General features: G+C 30.4%; 1 protein-coding gene and 1 non-coding gene across 2 annotated transcripts; both read left to right on the top strand.

The window, feature by feature from the left end:
- The first annotated feature begins 5948 nt into the window (after nt 1–5948).
- On the top strand, nt 5949–19449 carry LOC132951069 (translation elongation factor 2). The gene is made up of 15 exons (XM_061022761.1): nt 5949–6105; nt 7411–7819; nt 7896–8104; nt 9322–9446; nt 9506–9614; nt 11400–11513; nt 12247–12393; nt 12455–12556; nt 12620–12758; nt 12954–13411; nt 13477–13686; nt 16804–16986; nt 17754–17886; nt 18829–18953; nt 19015–19449. Exons 1-15 carry the CDS (start codon nt 6103–6105, stop codon nt 19081–19083), a joined length of 2535 nt encoding a protein of 844 aa, XP_060878744.1. The 5' UTR covers nt 5949–6102; the 3' UTR covers nt 19084–19449.
- On the top strand, nt 7270–7338 carry LOC132951541 (small nucleolar RNA SNORD57). The gene has a single exon (XR_009665367.1). It is a non-coding gene; the product is annotated as a small nucleolar RNA SNORD57 (small nucleolar RNA).
- Nucleotides 19450–20467: the final 1018 nt, after the last annotated feature.

The raw sequence follows: 20467 nt of genomic DNA, 5'->3' as shown, positions 1-20467 counted from the left end.
GAACGAATAAAACCGTTTATGTTCCTCTAAAAAGTGAACGAAATTCCAGTGCGTTCTTAAACATGAAAAAGGAACTACGTTCCCGATAAGTTCCTAAAAATGGAACGAAATCAAAGGAACTGATTCCTTTGAACGCGTTCCTTCCAAGCACTGAGTTTGAACTTACTTTTTGTTACATGATTTCGTTCTGTTTGCCCTGTATGCGGTAAAAAAAAAATTGATCTAATACATTTTTCTAACGATTATTATTATAAGACAATTGGTAATTTAATAAAAATCTTTATATAATATAGCGGGTGAACCAACACCAGACCTAAAAAGAACAGAGTTGACACTCCTATACGCTGCGAGACTAATCAGATTAACAAATAACCCAGCTTCAACTAGCAACATAACCCTTGATCTACAAAATAATAAAAACTACACCAAGATTCCACAAATAATAAAAAAAGAAAAAATAATTTGTCCTCCATGGACAAGCATATATAAAATAAACACAGAATTGAATACTCTACGTAAAGAAAACACGCCTCCACTTATATACAAAAACCTTCTGAAAAATACTCTAGAGAACCAAAATGAATTTCAAGAACTATATACAGATGCCTCCAAAAATGACGAAGGGGTAGGAATAGCCATAATAAAAAACAATTCACAGACATCATTCAAACTACCATCGACATGTTCCATATATACAGCCGAAGCACTTGCTATATCGCTAGCCATAAAATATATAAACAAAAAGGAAAACCAAAAACATATCATTCTAAGCGACTCGTTAAGTACACTAATTAGTGTAAAAAATAAATTCAATCCGAGCGACATAGCAATTCAAATTCAGAATAGACTAGAGGAAGCAAACCAAAAGAACAACAATATAAAATTAATCTGGATACCTGGACACATTGGAATAATCGGCAACGAAAGGGCAGATAAACAAGCTAAATTAGCAATCAATTCACCGAATTCACAATATATTAACATTTCATCATACTCTGACATAAGAAAACAAATTCAAAGAGACACCACTATAATATGGCAAAATATATGGAACATCCAAAACACCAAATTAAACCAAGTTAAACAAACGGTCCAAAGATGGAGAAGAAATCCCAATATTAGTACCACAAATGAAAAAAAACTAAATAGGGCCAGAATTGGCCACACAAGACTAACTCATGAGTACATAATGAGCAAAGGAAATCCACCAATATGCCAATCATGTGGCACAACAATTACAATAAAACACATATTCGAAGAATGTAGAATTTACATACAACAAAGAGAGGAGCTCAATATAAGCCACCAAATTGGAGCAAGTCTAGGCCCAAATCCTGAAAATGAGATCAACACCATCGAATTCTTTAAGACAACCAAATTACTCAAGCTACTCTAGTCAACCCCTTTTCAATGTACAAATTACTAAACGAACTAATCTAAAACTGTTTCTATTGTATCTTTTTGTATTTAATTCTTAGATCTGTCACCCACTATAAATATTATGTATCTATTATTTATAGTAACATGCTAATGACCAAGTTGTCGAAGCAGAAATTTTATAGATTTCAAGACCAATAAAAAAAAAAAAAAAAAAAAAAAAAAAAAAATCTTTATTCTTGTTTAATAAGAATATCTGAATAGTAATGTATTTCCTAAATATAAAATAATTTACTGAGTTATAGAATCTGCGAATCCTTATCAATGTCGCTATTTTCTACCAAATCTAACTGATTGTGATAAGGCATCTGTGAATAACTCTTTTGTTTTTGAAGCAGCTGTCGATACAATAAATACAATATCATTCTTATAATAGGAAGTCCCTCAAATCAACCATAACCACAGATAATATCATAAAAATATCTGTGGACTGTGTCCATAACGACCATAACATTGATAGCTTAAAATAGTTGTATCCATAGCCGCGAGTATAATTGTAAATATATGAATTATTGTTTGTTATTGATATGATGGTTATTAGTCGATTATCATTAAAAAAAATTTGATAATTTTCCATCGTTGAAAATAAAGATAAAATATTTTTTTGAAAGCAATTAATATTTTATTTTACTTATGTTTTTGATTAATTTTGAAGGTATACGTGGGTATACGCGCGTATACTTGCGTATCTCTAGTAATTTTACAGGGTATACGCTAAATCAGTAAACTGGTGATAGGGTGGGTATACTTCGTATACCTGCGAATACCCCCCAAAACACCACTGGATATAATATTATTGTATAAGAAAAACGATTCTGAGCGAAAACGGTCAGTCAGCCTTTGATATTAGTATATTACTAAGTAATAAGTATATTTGATGAAATTAAAAGTAATTTATATATTTAGGTACATATTTACGTGGAACTTTGTTTTAAATTTTCAATCCTTAGCTATAAAAGTTGAACATTTTATAAATTTGTAACTACAAAATAATTATTAAATTTAAAATTTGATATATTTTGTCAAAATTCGTACTTTAAATGCTTATAAAAAAAAATGTGCAAGTTTATTTTTAATATTTTTCAACTGCTATTGTAACAATATATCAGGAGCCTTGCATTAAATTTTCACACTTTTTTACCCAACAAATAAAATTTTATTGATATTTATAGAAAAAATAAACTAAAAAAAATCGAAAACTGACAACGTCTGTATACAGCTCAAAAAGAGTCAAAATATTTTTAAAATTGTATGGTGTATATACTATATAGAAAATGAATATATAAACATGTAGTCAAATGTTTATGTATCTACAGTTATTCGTTTTTGAATAACAATAAAATAACAAAACCACTACATGAGAAATTGAGAAATCGAGTGAATATCGGATAGATATTGTAAAAATATGAACTTCAAACGCTCATAAAAATGTAATTTGATTTGTTGTAGACATTTTTTTTTTGATACAGGTAGACAAACTTATGAATAATCTTGTATTACATTTTAAAATCGTAGATTTAAAAAGAAAAATATTTATGAATTCTCAACTCAAAATAATTTGCTAATTTTCGTGATTTTTCCGTATTTTGTCAAGATTTGAACTTTTAATGCTTATAAATAAATACTGTGACTTAGGATTTTTAATATTTTTTAAATATCATTGTAACAATATAGAAAGAGCCTTGTATTAAATTTTCAAGCTTTTTTACCCAACAAATAAAATTTTATTGACATTCATTTTATTTCGACTACTATTATCGTGTACACGACAAAAAAAATCACACATCATTGTAAAATAAATACATGCATCGTTCCACTCAGAATATAAAATAAATTAAGGAAAACTGGAATTTTGTTTAGTTTTTATACTAATAACCTATACTATAACTGTAGCTACTTTAAATTTTGACCAAATTTAATGTTTATGATAATATTTTCCATACATGATAACATTTTGAAAATATTTCGACCTATTTTGAGCTATTTATAGGCATGAGAAATTTTCTATTTTTATTTTAAATAATTATTGTAAATAAATCATTTTTAGTTTTTTATTTAATGGGTAATTGATATAACATTTTTCGCTCGGTCAAAAAGCTTAAAAATTGAATATAAGAGGTTTCTCTTAAGTATTTCATACTCTAACCAGTCTAACCTAAAATTATATGAGCTATGTTTTTTTCAATATATATTTTAAGTTCAAATTTGGACAAAATTAGATGTTTAAAATGTTTAATTGATACTAAAAATGTGTAGCTCTGTACTTGAAATTGTATTTATATTTGGCTAATTATTTTTTATTTTTTGATATTTAACTATCATTTGTATGATATGACGTAATAAAAATATAATGTGTTTTTATATATAATAAAAATAGTATACTAATATATAATATAAATATATTTTTAATTTGTACATAGATCACTCGTCTCGAATTCACTGCAGATCACTCAACTGTGGTAGATCACCTGCTACACGAATGCCGATAATTTTTCCCGTAGAGCGTATTTTTGTGGACACCGGTTGCCTTAAGTACACAGGTGTAGAATAGGGGAGGGGGGTCTAAGGGGAGTTATAGCCCCCCTGGAATTTTGTTCAGCCCCCCCATTTCGTAATTTTTGTTAGTTACATTTTTAGAATATATGTTGTGTACCAGAAATGTAATAGGCTATAGGCTATAGCCCCCCTTTGTTGACTCCTATGCTCAAGTATCAGCAAATACTATAGTATTTGGTATCAGGTATTCAGGTCTACGCATAAATCAAAAATGATAAAAAAAGATATTTTTTCTACATCGCATGTCTTGTGGAAGAAATAAACTATGGAACAAAGGTATATATTGTGAAAAGATATAATTGGGAGTAATGGGAGTAATGTTTTATGGAAAAATGTCCAACGGAACAATTTTTTTTCGACAAATGTGCATTGAAACAAACTGTAAATAAGAACAAAATGTACAATTTGGAAATTATTATAAATCGACTTGGAAAAAAAATTGAGGAACAAAAGCATATAGATAATATACCTAAGACCTAACTTTGTATATTATCTATAAACAAAAGACAGTGATTCTATGATGGCGAGGAACGATTGCAAAACGTGTTTTCATTATAGTCATAAAATATAAGTCATAAATCATAACAAATAACAATTAATAATTCTAATTTCTATTATGTATTTATGTCTATGATTTTTATATATTATGTACAATTCATCATTTTCGTTATTTGTACATTCTGTTTACTCATCAGTAATTAGTATAATTTATTACTTAAGAGGACGCTACGCAGGCACGCAGCCGTTTGTTGTTTTCGTCTTACAAGTGCGTACCATGGAAAATTTGGTAAATGGACATGTTCCCCCCAATATATTTTTGATGCGGACATTTTCACCTCATTTTTTAGTATATTATTGAGTAATAATATTGAATTGAATTAAACAATATTATTATTTATTGGACGGATCTTCGATATTTTGATAGGGGGGGGGGCACATATATATTGTATAATTTTAATTACTAATACATACAGGCTTCATTTAGGCCTCCACACGAGTTTTACTCAGTGAGGCCTAGTAATCTTTACCGATAATAAATAAAATAAAAAAATAAATAAATAAAATAAATAATACATACTATACAATCATACATACTATCATTTTTAAACAATAGTGATTAAAATAAATAATAATTAATAGTTGGTAGTATTATTCTTATCAACTGAATTTTTCATCTATAAGATACTCGTAGTTACATAAAAAAATTGCCGATAGAAAATTGACAGGGGCACGAGCCCCTCCCCTGAATCCGCCACTGCTGCTGAGTGCCGATACAGTTTTAGCCAACCCAGAAAAATGTCTCTAGTTGTGCCTATGGTCAAATCGCAAACGCTATTAGTGCTTATTGTGGTCCGTGCTATCAATCCGAACGATACTACGATAATCGGATAGTTGTGAATGTAAACCATAGAGTAATATTTTACTCTATAGTCTATGATGTAAACGAGACGGCTACTGAATCGGTGTGATGTGTGGATGGCCGGGAACGTGGTCGTCAAAAAATATAATATTATAATTGTAATTGTTCGATACATAATGAATCATACGTAAATACATTAGAGTTGTATATTAGTCTAAAGACTCCAAAGTCCAAAGTCTTTATGGGGAGAACGAAATAGGAACAAAATAACAAATCATGGACCATGGCAACACGAACAAAAGTGTAAAATTCGTCAGATATCAGCAGCTGCCAGCTTGGTCAGTGGCTTAGATAAAAGATAAAGGTAGTCCGTGTATTTGATAGGGAATAATCATGGGAATAGCCATGGGAATAATAAAAATAATAAGTCTTCCGCTTTATTTTGCGGGACACGAGGTTGGCAACCATGTACGCCACACGTACGCAACGCGCGTTCGGACGCGGCTGGAAGGGTATCGTAAGAGGGAAGGTGGGGTGTCATAGCCATTATTCCCGTGGTCGGCCGCTCTGTGCAACGTGTCATGGCGACCGCTGGTGTTTTGTGGTGGGGGGGTTAGCGCTGTGTACCGTAGCCCGACGGTCCGTCGAACTGTTCCGCGCACCATCCTTTCTGTTGCAACGTCGGCTCCCGACACTCGTGCAACACAATTTGATTTTTCCGAGCAGATTTCATCCAAAAACATCTCAAAATGGTGAGTATTGATTGCATTTTTTCATACGCTAACGTTTAATACTACGCGACACCCGTCCGTATCTGCGTCGTCCGTCCCGTTCCGTTATTTTAATGTTGAGCATTCGGCGGTGGCGACGGCGCCCACGAAGCAAGGATGACGTGGTGGCGGCGGCTCGTCGCGAAACACCCCATGTCCGTCAGGTTGCGTTTTTCGGCGTGGCGTAGTACGTTAAAGAAAAATCCGTCAATCCCTGTCACGGCCACGATTTTCCGCGGTCGTGATTTTTTTCGTTTTTGAAAATCGCGCGGGACGTGGCGCCTTGATATCTTAATTTTTTTAACCTCGGGCAGGTCGCCGTTACCGAGTATGTCCTCCTCTGCCATAGTCTAGTTTTTTCAATAATATTCTAAGATCTCCAATGCTACTATTTGGTAAGCTTAACCTACAATTCGTTCAAGTGCTATCGTCTCTTCGATTTATGGTCCCCGACCACGTCGCGTTAAGTCGATCTTATGTGTATTGTGTTATACGAGATGATGTCGTCAACATTGTACATGACTCTGAGGTCGATGTCCGAATGTTTTGCAATAATATTGGGTCTTAGACCGTCGATGTTGCCGTTGATTGCGACCAACTCTACACCATGTTTACCTATTGGTATGATATATTGATATGAGTTGCATAACATTGTAATATTATTGCCATTATTTTTGTTTACCGGAATCAAATTATTATTCATCAAATATAGTCTAAATTATGAATAGTAAAAATAAAACTATATTTCAAAACAATACTTTTTGAGAAGCTATGGTTTTTATTCCTTTTACCAACATACTCCATTTACTTTCTTACATTCTCCTCTGTAACTACATTCAATTTTCATCCCTGCGATGTGATTATATAGAATACACTTTTTTGTGTATGGCTATCATTTAAAACGTTTTTATTTCCTAATTTATAAAAATGTGCATATTCAATAGAATATTGCCATTTTCCATTATGCTACATTAAATTGTAAATAATAAACGAAACATTAAAATAATGTAGATGTACTTTCAATGATTTGTGAATGATGACAACTTTTTTTTCATGCCTGAATTTTGTGGAGGGAAAATCTGATTTAATGAGTCTGACAAAATCATTTGAACTATATAACTAGAGAAATTAAATATTTGGTAGTTAAAAGAATGATGACCAATTTACTATCCTGACATTCTATGGAGGGAAATACTGATTTAATGAGTCTGACTGAAAATAGCATTTTTCGTTCATCGTTGATAACTAAAGTTGTACACATTGGTTAAATTTCTTTATGCATTTTAGGTGAACTTCACAGTAGACGAGATCCGTAAGATGATGGACAAGAAGAAGAATATTCGGAACATGTCCGTCATCGCCCATGTGGATCACGGAAAATCAACTTTAACTGACTCTTTGGTATCCAAAGCTGGTATTATAGCTAATGCCAAAGCTGGAGACATGCGTTTCACCGACACTCGTAAAGATGAACAAGATCGCTGTATCACTATCAAGTCCACTGCCATCTCTATGTACTTTGAACTCGCAGATAAAGATTTAGTCTTCATTAAGAACGTAGACCAACGTGATCCCGAAGAGAATGGTTTCTTAATCAATTTGATTGATTCTCCTGGACACGTTGATTTCTCCAGTGAAGTTACTGCTGCCCTCCGTGTTACTGATGGAGCCCTGGTTGTTGTTGACTGTGTCTCAGGTATAAACTAATTTGTTTTTAATAACATGTTTTTTTACTACTTGTAATTTCTCTAATATTTATTTATTTAATTAAGGTGTGTGTGTACAAACTGAAACTGTATTGCGTCAGGCCATAGCTGAAAGAATCAAGCCAATTTTGTTCATGAACAAAATGGACCGTGCTTTATTAGAATTGCAATTGGAATCTGAAGATTTGTACCAAACTTTCCAACGTATTGTTGAAAATGTTAACATCATTATTGCTACATATTCTGACGACAGTGGTCCCATGGGTGAAGTTCAGGTAATATATAATACTTAATCACTATATGTAATAAACTAGGCTACTTATTAATCATAATAAACTAAATCTTTGTGATGATGACAATTTAAAGCTGTTGATAAGTTACACTTATATGAAACTTTATTACCCTTCTCCACGTCTGAAAGATTGAAATTGTTTAATTTTGAATGAAAAGTTATTTATAAATAATGAAAATAAGTTTGACAATTATTAAATTCTTCTTTCTCTTATTGAGAGCCCGCTACCCATTCGCGAGTTGTCTTGGTCATATTAACGTATAAATGTATAACCATATCAATTTGAGTTAGTTTAATTATTTGAGTGAATTTACTTATTAAACTTCTAGGTAAGAACATTATCTATTTAAGCGTGCACTTTTTCTTTAATATTTTAATTATTAATCAATTCATAGAATTTTTAATTTTAAAATACCGAAAATAAATTCAACGCTTAAGCACGTGTAATGGTTGATAATATGTCAATTGACTCTTAATATTTAAGCTAATTTAAATTACCTAAAATGTATTCTACTAAACTCGCATTTGGTATCTTTTATGTTTCTTAGAGGGGGAAGACAACACTTGCATATGTAGCGTCTTTTATATGTTTTGTACTGGGAAATTATATGTATATTGTATACATTAAAACTTATTTTGAAGACTTCCCAAACAAAAATCTCTGGGCTATAGATAGTTCTATAGAACAATTAAACACATGGTACAAAATATGATATCCGGATTATCTCGGCCACTGTCATTATTTCAAAAAATTTTAATAACAACATGATGTTAGAAAACATACTTTATATAAAACTAGGTTTAACTATGATTAAATGTACTACTAATTATTAACTACTTCCTACTAAATCAAGACTTGTACAATGTCTAAAACAAAAAGTTACTAATGTTATTTATTAATATACATTTATGCACATTTCAAAAATTGTTAGTTAATTAATGGTTAGTAGTATTATTGGTCATATGCTATACTCCTATATTTGTCATAACATTTAGGAGATCTATCCTATTTAAGTTTGATATAAAGTACCTAATACTATCATATCTCAATCTTTGTGATGATAACAATTTAAAGCTGTTGATAAGTTATACTTACATGAAACTTTATTACCCTTCTCCACGTCTGAAAGATTGAAATATTATATTTTCCATTTGGTATTTATTTTAAGTATAAAGTATTTATGTTAATCAATTTTTTAGGTTGACCCTAGCAAGGGAAGTGTTGGTTTTGGATCAGGTCTTCATGGTTGGGCTTTCACTCTAAAACAGTTCGCTGAGATGTATGCCGAAAAATTCAAGATTGATGTTGTTAAGCTTATGAACAGGTAATAAATTAAATTTAAATTTAAAAATAAAAAAATATATAAACTTTATTTTTCAATAGATTGTGGGGAGAAAATTTCTTCAATGCCAAAACAAAGAAATGGGCCAAGCTAAAGGATGACAACAACCAACGTTCTTTCTGCATGTACATTTTGGATCCTATTTACAAAGTATGTTATGATTTTTTTATAATTGAGTTATTATTGTTATTTGAATAACTGCTGATAAATTATTTATTAACTTACAATTTTAGTAGATAATTATTCTTTTGTATATACTTTATATAACTTATGATGATGTTCTTTGCACACCAATGCTCCTGATATTATCACATGAGGACATTTTAAGAACGGCCGACTGAAGTTTTATAATTAAGATCAATGTAAATTATGAATATTAATTAGCTTATAATTCTTCCATAAATTCCTTCTATGATGATGTTCTTTGCACACCAATGCTCCTGATATTGCACTTTGACGATATCTTAAGAACGGCCGTCTGAGAGACCTTTATAATTGTATTTGAATGAGTTCTTCTAGTAACAATCTTTACTAAGACACTTGATGTTAATTCTGCTAGGGGCTATGTAATTATCATAAATAGTTCTCTATGTATTATTTTTATCTATGATGATGTTCTTTGCACACCAATGCCCCTGATATTGCTCCATGACGATATCTTAAGAACGGCCGTCTGAGATCTTAATTTGCATTCATTGTAATTTAAACTTTTATGAAACTTAAAAACATGAATTGTTTTAATTTTTGATAGAGTTATAGATAAGACTTCACATTCCAAAACTTATAAAAGTTTGATAACTAATATTAAGACACCCAACACCACACTGATTGGTTCTACTGAATGAAAATTTGTGTATTAATACAGTAAAACCTTGATATTATAAGAACTCTATTTTCTACATTTAATTATATACATTTAACAAATATAAATTAAAGTATGGGTCAACATTTAGACAATTTCTTATAGCCTGAGGCTCCTGGGATCTGTTTGTTGTAAATAACGATTAAATGCTTTCACCACTAGTTATGTGCACTAAAATGGTTTTGACAAAATGGTAGTTAGTTAACTTATAGTTCAATTTTGATTCTAATAAATATTTGAAATCAGGCAGAAAAATGTCTCTGTAACTGGAACAACCTACTAAATTTATTATGACCAAAAGACATTTAAAAATAATTTTCATATCTTGTTTTTACCTGTGATGATGTTCTTTGCACACCAATGCTCCTGATATTGAACTATGACGATATCTTAAGAACGGCCGTCTGAGGCATTAATAATTTATTTAAAGTAACTTGGTATTTTTAACATTTCAACTGATATTTTCATATAAGGGCTTTATAATAAATAATTGGATTAAATTCAAATATTTTTACCTGTGATGATGTTCTTTGCACACCAATGCTCCTGATATTGAGTCATGACGATATCTTAAGAACGGCCGTCTGAGATGTAAATAATTTATTTGATTAAACTATTATTCTAAGTTAATTTGAAATTTAAATTAAAGTTGAATATTAAATCTTGTTAACAAATCTATGATGATTAATTATCACAGACCTGTTCTGAACTATTATTGAAGACAAATATAAAATTAACTGATGGTTTGTTTGTGTGCTAATATTATTTAATTTTTATTTCTATTTAATAGTTAATAAATAGTTAACCACTGCACAAAAATTTATTTTATAATTTATTATTGTAAAACATAATTTACTTACCTAGTTAAAAATTACTAGCTAATCACTTATATTTAAACTATTTTTGAGATTTTATCACAAACCAATGATGATTAATTTTCACAGACCTGTTCTGAGCTATTATTGAAGACATACACATTTAAAGCTAACTGATGGTTGATGTAAATGTTCATATGTTACAACATGCAGTATTGTTAAAGCTTAAATAATTCATTTATTTATTTGTACTTACAGGTATTCAACTGCATCATGAACTATAAGAAAGATGAAGCTACTGATCTTTTGAAGAAGCTTGGAATTGAATTAAAACACGAAGATCAAGATAAGGACGGAAAAGCCTTGTTGAAGGTAAATAAATAACTAATAAATATATGATATTATAGTCTTGCAATATTAAATTGTGTTTTTTAAAATGATGATAAGAATTTATTCAGATAAGAATCACTGTTGATATCATATTAACCCTTCTCCATCTGAGTTACATTTTGTGTTTTTAATCTTGCATGTTTTAGTTTTATTATCATCGATTATTATAAAATTTAACTTGTGTTTAAAGTATTTAATAATATATTTTATAACAATGATGATAGAAGTTTATTCTGATAAGAATATATATGTTGATATTCATATTAACCCTTCTCCATCTGAGTTACCAAGGTGAAATATTTTATATAATGTATTGTAACTTCATCATAATCTAATATGTATGCTATACATTTATTGAAATAATAAAAGTAAAGATACTATCTTAATTTTCATTTCACTGTGATGATAGAAATTTATTCTGATAAGAATATATATGTTGATATTCATATTAACCCTTCTCCATCTGAGTTACTAATACTATATGTATTGTGTATATACTTATTCATCTTATAATAAATGCTCTGCGTTAATTTAAAAAAGTAAAATTATTATGTGAATGTTTCATTTTACAAAGATGATAGAAATTTATTCTGATACAAATACGTAATATGTTGATATTGAACCTTTTTCCATTGTGAGTTCAGTTTATGAAATATAATATTCATCTTGATTTCACAAAAAGTTATAATTGATGAAACTTATAATTCTATAATAGGTTGTTATGCGTACCTGGTTGCCTGCTGGAGAAGCTCTTCTTCAAATGATAGCCATCCATTTACCATCTCCTGTTGTTGCCCAGAAATATCGTATGGAAATGTTGTACGAAGGACCTCATGATGATGAGGCAGCTCTTGGTGTTAAGGTTTGAATAATTGATATCATAATATATCATGTGTTACAAAATCTATTTAATATTATTATAGAACTGTGACCCGGATGCACCACTTATGATGTACATTTCCAAGATGGTGCCGACATCTGACAAAGGACGTTTTTATGCTTTTGGGCGTGTATTTTCTGGAAGGGTATGTTCCAAAATACTTCAGAAATTTTAATTGTGTGTATATAATAACTTGTTATATTTTTAGGTTGCTACTGGTATGAAAGCTCGTATTATGGGACCTAACTATACCCCTGGCAAGAAAGAAGATTTGTATGAAAAGGCTATCCAAAGAACAATTTTGATGATGGGACGTTATACTGAAGCTATTGAAGATGTTCCCTGTGGTATTTACTTAATATTTAGTTAGACTATAGGTTAATTAGATACGCAAGCATAATCGTTCATTATTTGGATTAGACTCACTTCCTGCTACCATCTCCAACTGGTGTTTCAAATCCGAATAATTAGTGATAAATGATAGCTTATCTATATTGTTTTTTAATCTTTGCATTTCTTATTTATGTTAAATATTTCCTTAGGTAACATTTGTGGATTGGTTGGTGTTGATCAGTTTTTGGTGAAAACTGGAACAATTACAACCTTCAAAGATGCTCACAACATGAAAGTTATGAAGTTCAGTGTATCTCCTGTTGTGCGTATTGCTGTAGAGCCCAAGAACCCGGCAGATTTACCAAAATTGGTAGAAGGTCTTAAACGTTTAGCCAAGTCTGATCCCATGGTCCAGTGTATCATTGAAGAATCAGGTGAACACATTGTTGCTGGTGCCGGTGAATTGCATTTGGAAATTTGCTTGAAGGACTTGGAAGAAGATCATGCTTGTATTCCAATCAAGAAGTCTGACCCAGTGGTATCATACAGAGAAACTGTCAATGAAGAGTCTGAAATCATGTGCTTGTCAAAATCTCCCAACAAACATAACAGATTATTCATGAAATGTCAACCATTCCCAGATGGTTTGGCTGAAGACATTGAAGGCGTAAGTTCAAATTTGTTTTTTTTTAAGTAAATATCTTTTATTTATATTTATGCTGAATGTTATAGGGTCAAGTCAACCCAAGAGATGAATTCAAAGCTCGTGCCCGTTACTTGGGTGAAAAATATGAATATGATGTTACAGAAGCTCGTAAAATCTGGGCTTTCGGTCCTGATGGAACCGGTCCCAACTTGTTGATTGATTGTACCAAGGGAGTTCAATATCTTAATGAAATTAAAGATTCAGTCGTTGCTGGATTCCAATGGGCAACCAAAGAGGTAATATATTTAGTTATGATATATCTTTGTTGTGACAAATTTGCAATGATGATACAAGTATTATTCTTTCGCGGTTTCCACCAGAGGTTAATTCTTATGATGGTTGAAAGTGTCTGAGCAAATTGTTTCATTTTCTAATATATATAAATGAATTTTTGTTTACCATATTACTATTACAATTAGTAGAACTAAAGCATATATTTTTTTGATAAGATATATTTATGGAAATAAATACCAATATTTGGACCTGGGAGACAGCTAGTATAGTACATTTAATTTAATTTTATATTAGCAATTACGTTTAAGACTGTATCAATGATGATAATATTGTTATATCTTTCGCGGTTTCCACCAGATGCATCTTGCTTGATGATGGTTGAAAGTGTCTGAGTAATTTATTCGTATATACATATTTTGAGCAAATTTGGCTTACACACTAGGCAATCAATTGCCGAATTGTTGGTTATTTTTTTTTATGAGTTATTTGCTTCTTAAACGAGTTTCTATACTACCTTTGTCGCTTTTTATCTCTTCAATTAGTGGAGAAAGATTAAGATGATGTTTTAACTTATTTCTATGATGATACTATTGTTATATCTTTCGCGGTTTCCACCAGAGAGATTTCAATCTTGTAATGATGGCTGAAAGTGTCTGAGTAATAATAATAAATATATTGTTAATTATCATGCGATTGATTGATTAAACTCTGCTATGATGATATCTATGTTAAATCTTTCGCGGTTTCCACCAGACGCATTTTGCTTAATGATGGTTGAAAGTGTCTGAGTAATTAATTTTATTTTGAATGTTATGCTTAACTGTAATAAGATTTACAATATATACTAGTGTTATTTTTAAGTTTCTACCAGCTCTTATTTCTCTAAGACAGACATAGATAGAATAATTTGCCTACTTAAATGAGAGTATTAAGTACTTCTTACTTTTATACAAATATATATGATACAATGGACAATGGTATACTAACTATAAAAAAAGATACTATTTTTATATATTTCTATGATGATACTATTGTTAAATCTTTCGCGGTTTCCACCAGAACACATTTTGTTTAATGATGGTTGAAAGTGTCTGAGTAATTTAATCTTATATATTGAATGTTTAGCTTAACCTGTAATGAAGTTTATATATTTTTCTGCTGTGTAGCTAGAACATTTTTTACTATACCTTTTAGGACGAGCGAGTCGTCAAATATTAAGCCAGTCATGTATTGTATAAACAGGAACATTTTTTTTTGCTGACTATTGTGCTATGCATACTATCCACTTCCATGTACGAATGTCCACTTTCCATGAAATTATGTGTCATAACATCAATTTTTGAATGTGTGACGATGTTTAAAAATAAAGCTGCTATTTTGACCACTGCATGTATCAGAAAACAGGGAAATATTCGTTATATTTACTGGTAGCTGTTCCAATTTCAGAATTTCCTCTTTGTCCGTTTACTCTTCAGTCCATAAAAAAACATAAAGCATTGTTAGGGAGTTATGCCTAATACAAGTTAAATTGTAAGTGCACAGTTTTCTACTGTAGTACATACTAGAGACTTCAGGACTAGGAATTTGTAATACGCTTTGTAGGTCAAATGTTGCATTGCAAAAATTATTGTAGTTTAAAGCTTTTTCTTTATCAAACTTTTTAGCTACAAACGATTCATCCAGTCTTATATTATGATTTTCATAGTTCATGACTATTTGTTCATGTGGTATGTCTGATTTCTTTAATTTTTCACATTTAATGCATTGATTGTTTTTTGGCTTATAGAAACTCAAATTATACTCCTCACAAAATATTTTTCGATTTAACAAAATAATTCTCATCTAATTTTTTTTCTTTGCAATCCTGAATATAAAGCTTATACATTTTAGATATAGATTGCGTAGAATCTAAGTATTTATGTTTAGAAGTTGCTCTGGAGTAGTGTGATTCCATAGTGGGAAATTGTTGTGGCCACATAGGTAATTATAGGTTTATTGTTTTACTAAAAGTGATCAACTCGACACTTGGACAAAAATGTTATTATTACAACCCGCAAAAAAAATGACCAAGTAACATAGTCAGTTTTAACTTATTCAAATAATGCTAAATGTCAAGTTAGTCAAAATGATGTGTTAAGTGGCTCCCAAACTATTTATTATTTATTTACTTGGTTACTTTTAACACTTGGCCAGTTTTGGCATGATGGCGACAGAATATATAATAAATATATTGTTGATTATCACGCTATGATGATATCTATGTTAAATCTTTCGCGGTTTCCACCAGACACATTTTGCTTAATGATGGTTGAAAGTGTAATATAATTTTTTATGTAGAATGTTAAGCTTAACTGTGATCAGTTATAAAATATATACAAGTACTATTTTTCACTTTCTGCCAGCTCGTATTTCTTTTGATAACGGAGAGAGTTCAAATAATTTTCCTACTTAAATGTGAGTTTTAAGTATTTCTATTAAACTTACTTTTGTACACACATCTCATAAATATATGGTATGAAGATGGTCAATATTAACCAGTACCACCATTATCCCTTTATTATTGATAGTTGAGAAAAGATTGTGATGATAATTTTAACATACTTCTATGATGATACTATTGTTATATCTTTCGCGGTTTCCACCAGAGAGATTTCTATCTTGTAATGATGGCTGAAAGTGTCTGAGTAATTAATTTTTTTATTTTTAATGTTAAGCTTAACTGTAATAAGATTTACCAATATAGTGTTATTTTTCAGTTCCTACCAGCTCTTATTTCTCTTAGACAGACATAGTTAGAATAATTTGCCTACTTGAATGAGAGTATTAAGTGCTTAACATTTCTATTTAACTTACTTTTATACGAATATATATGATACAATGGACAATGGTATACTAACTATAAAAAAAGATACTATTTTTATATATTTCTATGATGATACTATTGTTAAATCTTTCGCGGTTTCCACCAGAACACATTTTGTTTAATGATGGTTGAAAGTGTCTGAGTAATTTAATCTTATATATTGAATGTTTACCTTAACCTGTAATGAAGTTTATATATATTTTTTAAATAAGTTGGTTTATTCAATCTAAGCTTAAATGTGAAATTATGTTTATAGGGAGTGTTGGCAGAAGAAAACATGCGTGCAGTTAGATTCAATATTTATGATGTTACATTACACGCTGATGCTATCCACAGAGGAGGTGGTCAAATCATTCCAACTGCTCGTCGTTGTATGTACGCTTCGATTTTAGCTGCTCACCCCAGAATTATGGAACCTGTGTACTTGTGTGAAATTCAGGTATGCGCCACTTATATAATTAATTGTATTATAAGTATGTAATAATATCGTAGCGGCTCGGGGTGCGACTTAAAATATAATAGTGGTAGCCATAGATATAACAGATTATTTAAAAATAGATCTATTTTGTCATACATCTTACTTTTTATATAGTTGCAGTAGAAAATGGAAATTAAGTAGTAGCAATTAGCAACTGACAACGCTGTTAATTTCAAAAATTAATTACCCATATAAATATTTTACTATCTACGATTGCACGTGTCACTTATAAGTTATTATATACAAATTCTGATTAGATTTTCATGCAATAAAAATTTTATTGCATGCGACAAAATTGATCACGATTTCAAGAATTGGGTCCCTGAATATTGCTCATACGACGCTACTGCTTGTCCAATATCCGTATGTAAGAAAACAGTTTTAACACATCTGTACGCACACGATTGCAGCGCGCATAGCTTTTACATGCATATTCAGAATATTGTTCGGATGACCCTGCCGGTCATCCAAACACTGCTTGTGTGTACGTGTGTACCCATATACTCCTAGTATCTGAGAGAAACAAATTTAATGTTCGCACACGACAAATGTAGAGTAGGTAATTTATAACTATTTTAATATTTAAAAATGTAAAATTAAGAATATTATACACTTCATTTTAGTAGGGGGTGCAATTGTCCCGTCGTCCAAACCACGAGCCATCACTGAATAATATATACTAACTTTGTGTTCTTTGATAATGAACCATTCAATTAATTGTGTTTTAGTGCCCTGAAGTTGCAGTAGGAGGTATTTACAGTGTTTTGAACAGACGTAGAGGACACGTTTTTGAAGAGAGTCAAGTTGTTGGTACACCCATGTTTGTCGTTAAAGCATACTTGCCTGTCAATGAATCATTTGGTAAGATATAATTTTGTGGTATATTTTTAAGGTTTTGTTTTGTCTTATCATAATTTGCTTCTCATGTTTGTTATGATTAAGTCTTAAATACTCTTTTTGGCTAATGAAAATAAAAATATTAGGTTTTATCTGATGTAATACTATGATATTACTACATGAGGATTTAAATGAATCTTATAAATGGTAGTAAATACCACAATTTGCCTCTTTTACTTTGAATAGATAAAGTAATAGACTTTCCTTTAGTGGTAAATTAAAATTAAGAAAATGTCGCTATGTTCTTCAGGTTTTTATCTGATGTAATACAAACATATTACTACATTACAATTTTTTATAAGGATTCGACTTAATTGTACCACAATTTGCCTCTTTTACTTTGAATAGATAAAGTAATAGACTTTCCTTTAGTGGTAAATTAAAATTAAGAAATTGTCGCTATGTTCTTCAGGTTTTTATCTGATGTAATACAAACATATTACTACATTACAATTTTTTATAAGGATTCAACTTAATTGTACCACGATTTGCCTCTTTTACTTTGAATAGATAAAGTAATAGACTTTCCTTTAGTGGTAAATTAAAATTAAGTTTATGTTGCTATGTTCATCAGATTCATATCTGATGTAATACACTCATATTACTATAGTTTAAATTAAATGAATGTTGAATACCTTCCAGCATAAATGAATCACTCTGTAGTTAGCGGGCGGGTTTTTATTCGTTCGTGAATGGGGACAGTGTTGAAAGTGCATATGGAAGAAAATTAATTTTATACCAATTCATCAGAACGCTGTCGCAGAACCTCTATCCTTATGTTTGATGACGATTTAAGCTATGATGAACTGAAACAGTTTTTAATCATAACGATTAACTTGAATTAAGCTAACTAATAAGTTGAATTAAAAAGCGTTTGTAATAATTGATATTTTATTTTTTTTGCAGGATTCACAGCTGATTTGCGTAGTAATACTGGAGGACAAGCTTTCCCACAGTGTGTGTTTGATCATTGGCAAGTATTCCCAGGCGACCCATGTGAAACTGGATCAAAACCATACGTTGTTGTTATGGTAAGATAATATAATTTTAAATGTCAATACATTTCATTAACTGTTGTGTATTTATTTTTAGGACACACGTAAACGCAAAGGTCTTAAGGATGGACTACCAGACATCAATTCATACCTTGATAAATTGTAAACATGATATTAACTTTAAAATCGCCGCATTTTTTTTTATTATTATTTTATTGTTAAACGCAATAGTATGGAAGACATAATGTTATTTCTTGGTAAATAATATTTTTGTCTTAATATTGAACAATACTTGTATTTAATTTTCCATAAGACTAAACTACTATTCTAAAAGAACTGATGAATTATGGTCAAGTTTTTCTCTTTCCAAATGTATGGCAGTGTATGAGTTTATATGATTGTTTCCATTTTCAAAACTAAAATCTATTGATTGTTTACTGATAATATTATGTATCTCGTCAAAAAAGCGTTTGGTGTAACGCTGTGCATGTCACTAAAATACCTAATAAAAAAACATTAATATGAAAATGAATTCTTTGTTGTTTAATTTTACTTCTAATAACTTTTTTAAGTTTTCAGCCTAAAATAATAAGATATTTAATATTTGAATGCTATTTCAATACAACTGGTTTTAAGTTGTTGAATATGGATGAAATAAGTGTTTTATATAATACATTCAGAATGTAACTATGGAAGATACAAATATGATATAATAATATTCATTGATTTATATTATTTTGATCAACTATATTTTTGTGATCTTAGTGAGTAATATTCCTGGAAATGAATATTTTTTTTACAGTGTTGAATTATTATATTGTTAATTATATTTTATAATTGCCATGATCGATGATGGATATAATTATTGGTGCCTCAAATTAAATAAGTATTTTTTATTATAAAAATATAGGGTTGGTTCTTAAACTTGTTATTAATTTTTGGAAATAAAAAACTGAAAGTTAACTATACTCAATAAAGTTAATTGACTAGATAAGTATATAATATCTAATTTTTATAAAAGCAAGGAAACACTGGTAATGATTTCATATTATATGATAATTTTTTTTTATTTGGGTTAAGGCTTCGACTACTTAGGTCATTAGCCTGTGGTACTGTAGATTTGTTTTGGCAGAATTTTTAATTTGGGCACCCGTAAGTATCTGCCATGCCCAGGTGGAGGATGGCGGCACTTGTTCTCCGGGCACTGTGACTTGCCCGAAGATAAATGCCGTCCGCGACCAAGGTATTGATCGCCTTAGTCCGCTCGGCCACTCCGTCCCCCTATGGTAATTTGATGATAACTATTTAAAATAATATACACTGGTAATATTGCAAATAACGTTAATATTATAATATTTAAGTTTGCGTTTACGCAAGAATACACATTGTTGAGAGAAGTTTCTGTTTTACTGTTAATATATTTTGGTATGCAAAAACAACCCCCCCCCCCCCCTCTTGCTGCTGATTTTCTCTAATTTCTATTTCAAGTTAAGGTAATTTTCCAATCAATACGTTGCCGCCCCAGATCATATTTAATGCTCAATCTCTGA

The sequence above is a fragment of the Metopolophium dirhodum genome, chromosome 8 (genome assembly GCF_019925205.1).
Source record: "Metopolophium dirhodum isolate CAU chromosome 8, ASM1992520v1, whole genome shotgun sequence".
In the NCBI taxonomy this organism is placed as follows: Eukaryota; Metazoa; Arthropoda; class Insecta; order Hemiptera; family Aphididae; genus Metopolophium; species Metopolophium dirhodum.
The sequence above is the reverse complement of the archived record's forward strand: the minus strand, read 5'-3'. Positions and strand labels throughout refer to the sequence as shown.

Bases quoted from the DNA above. Each gene is read 5' to 3' on its own strand.
- LOC132951069 (XM_061022761.1), top strand. The intron at 12,759-12,953 runs GTATTTACTTAA...ATATTTCCTTAG, and splicing joins TATTGAAGATGTTCCCTGTG to GTAACATTTGTGGATTGGTT. The intron at 13,687-16,803 runs GTAATATATTTA...TTATGTTTATAG, and splicing joins TCCAATGGGCAACCAAAGAG to GGAGTGTTGGCAGAAGAAAA.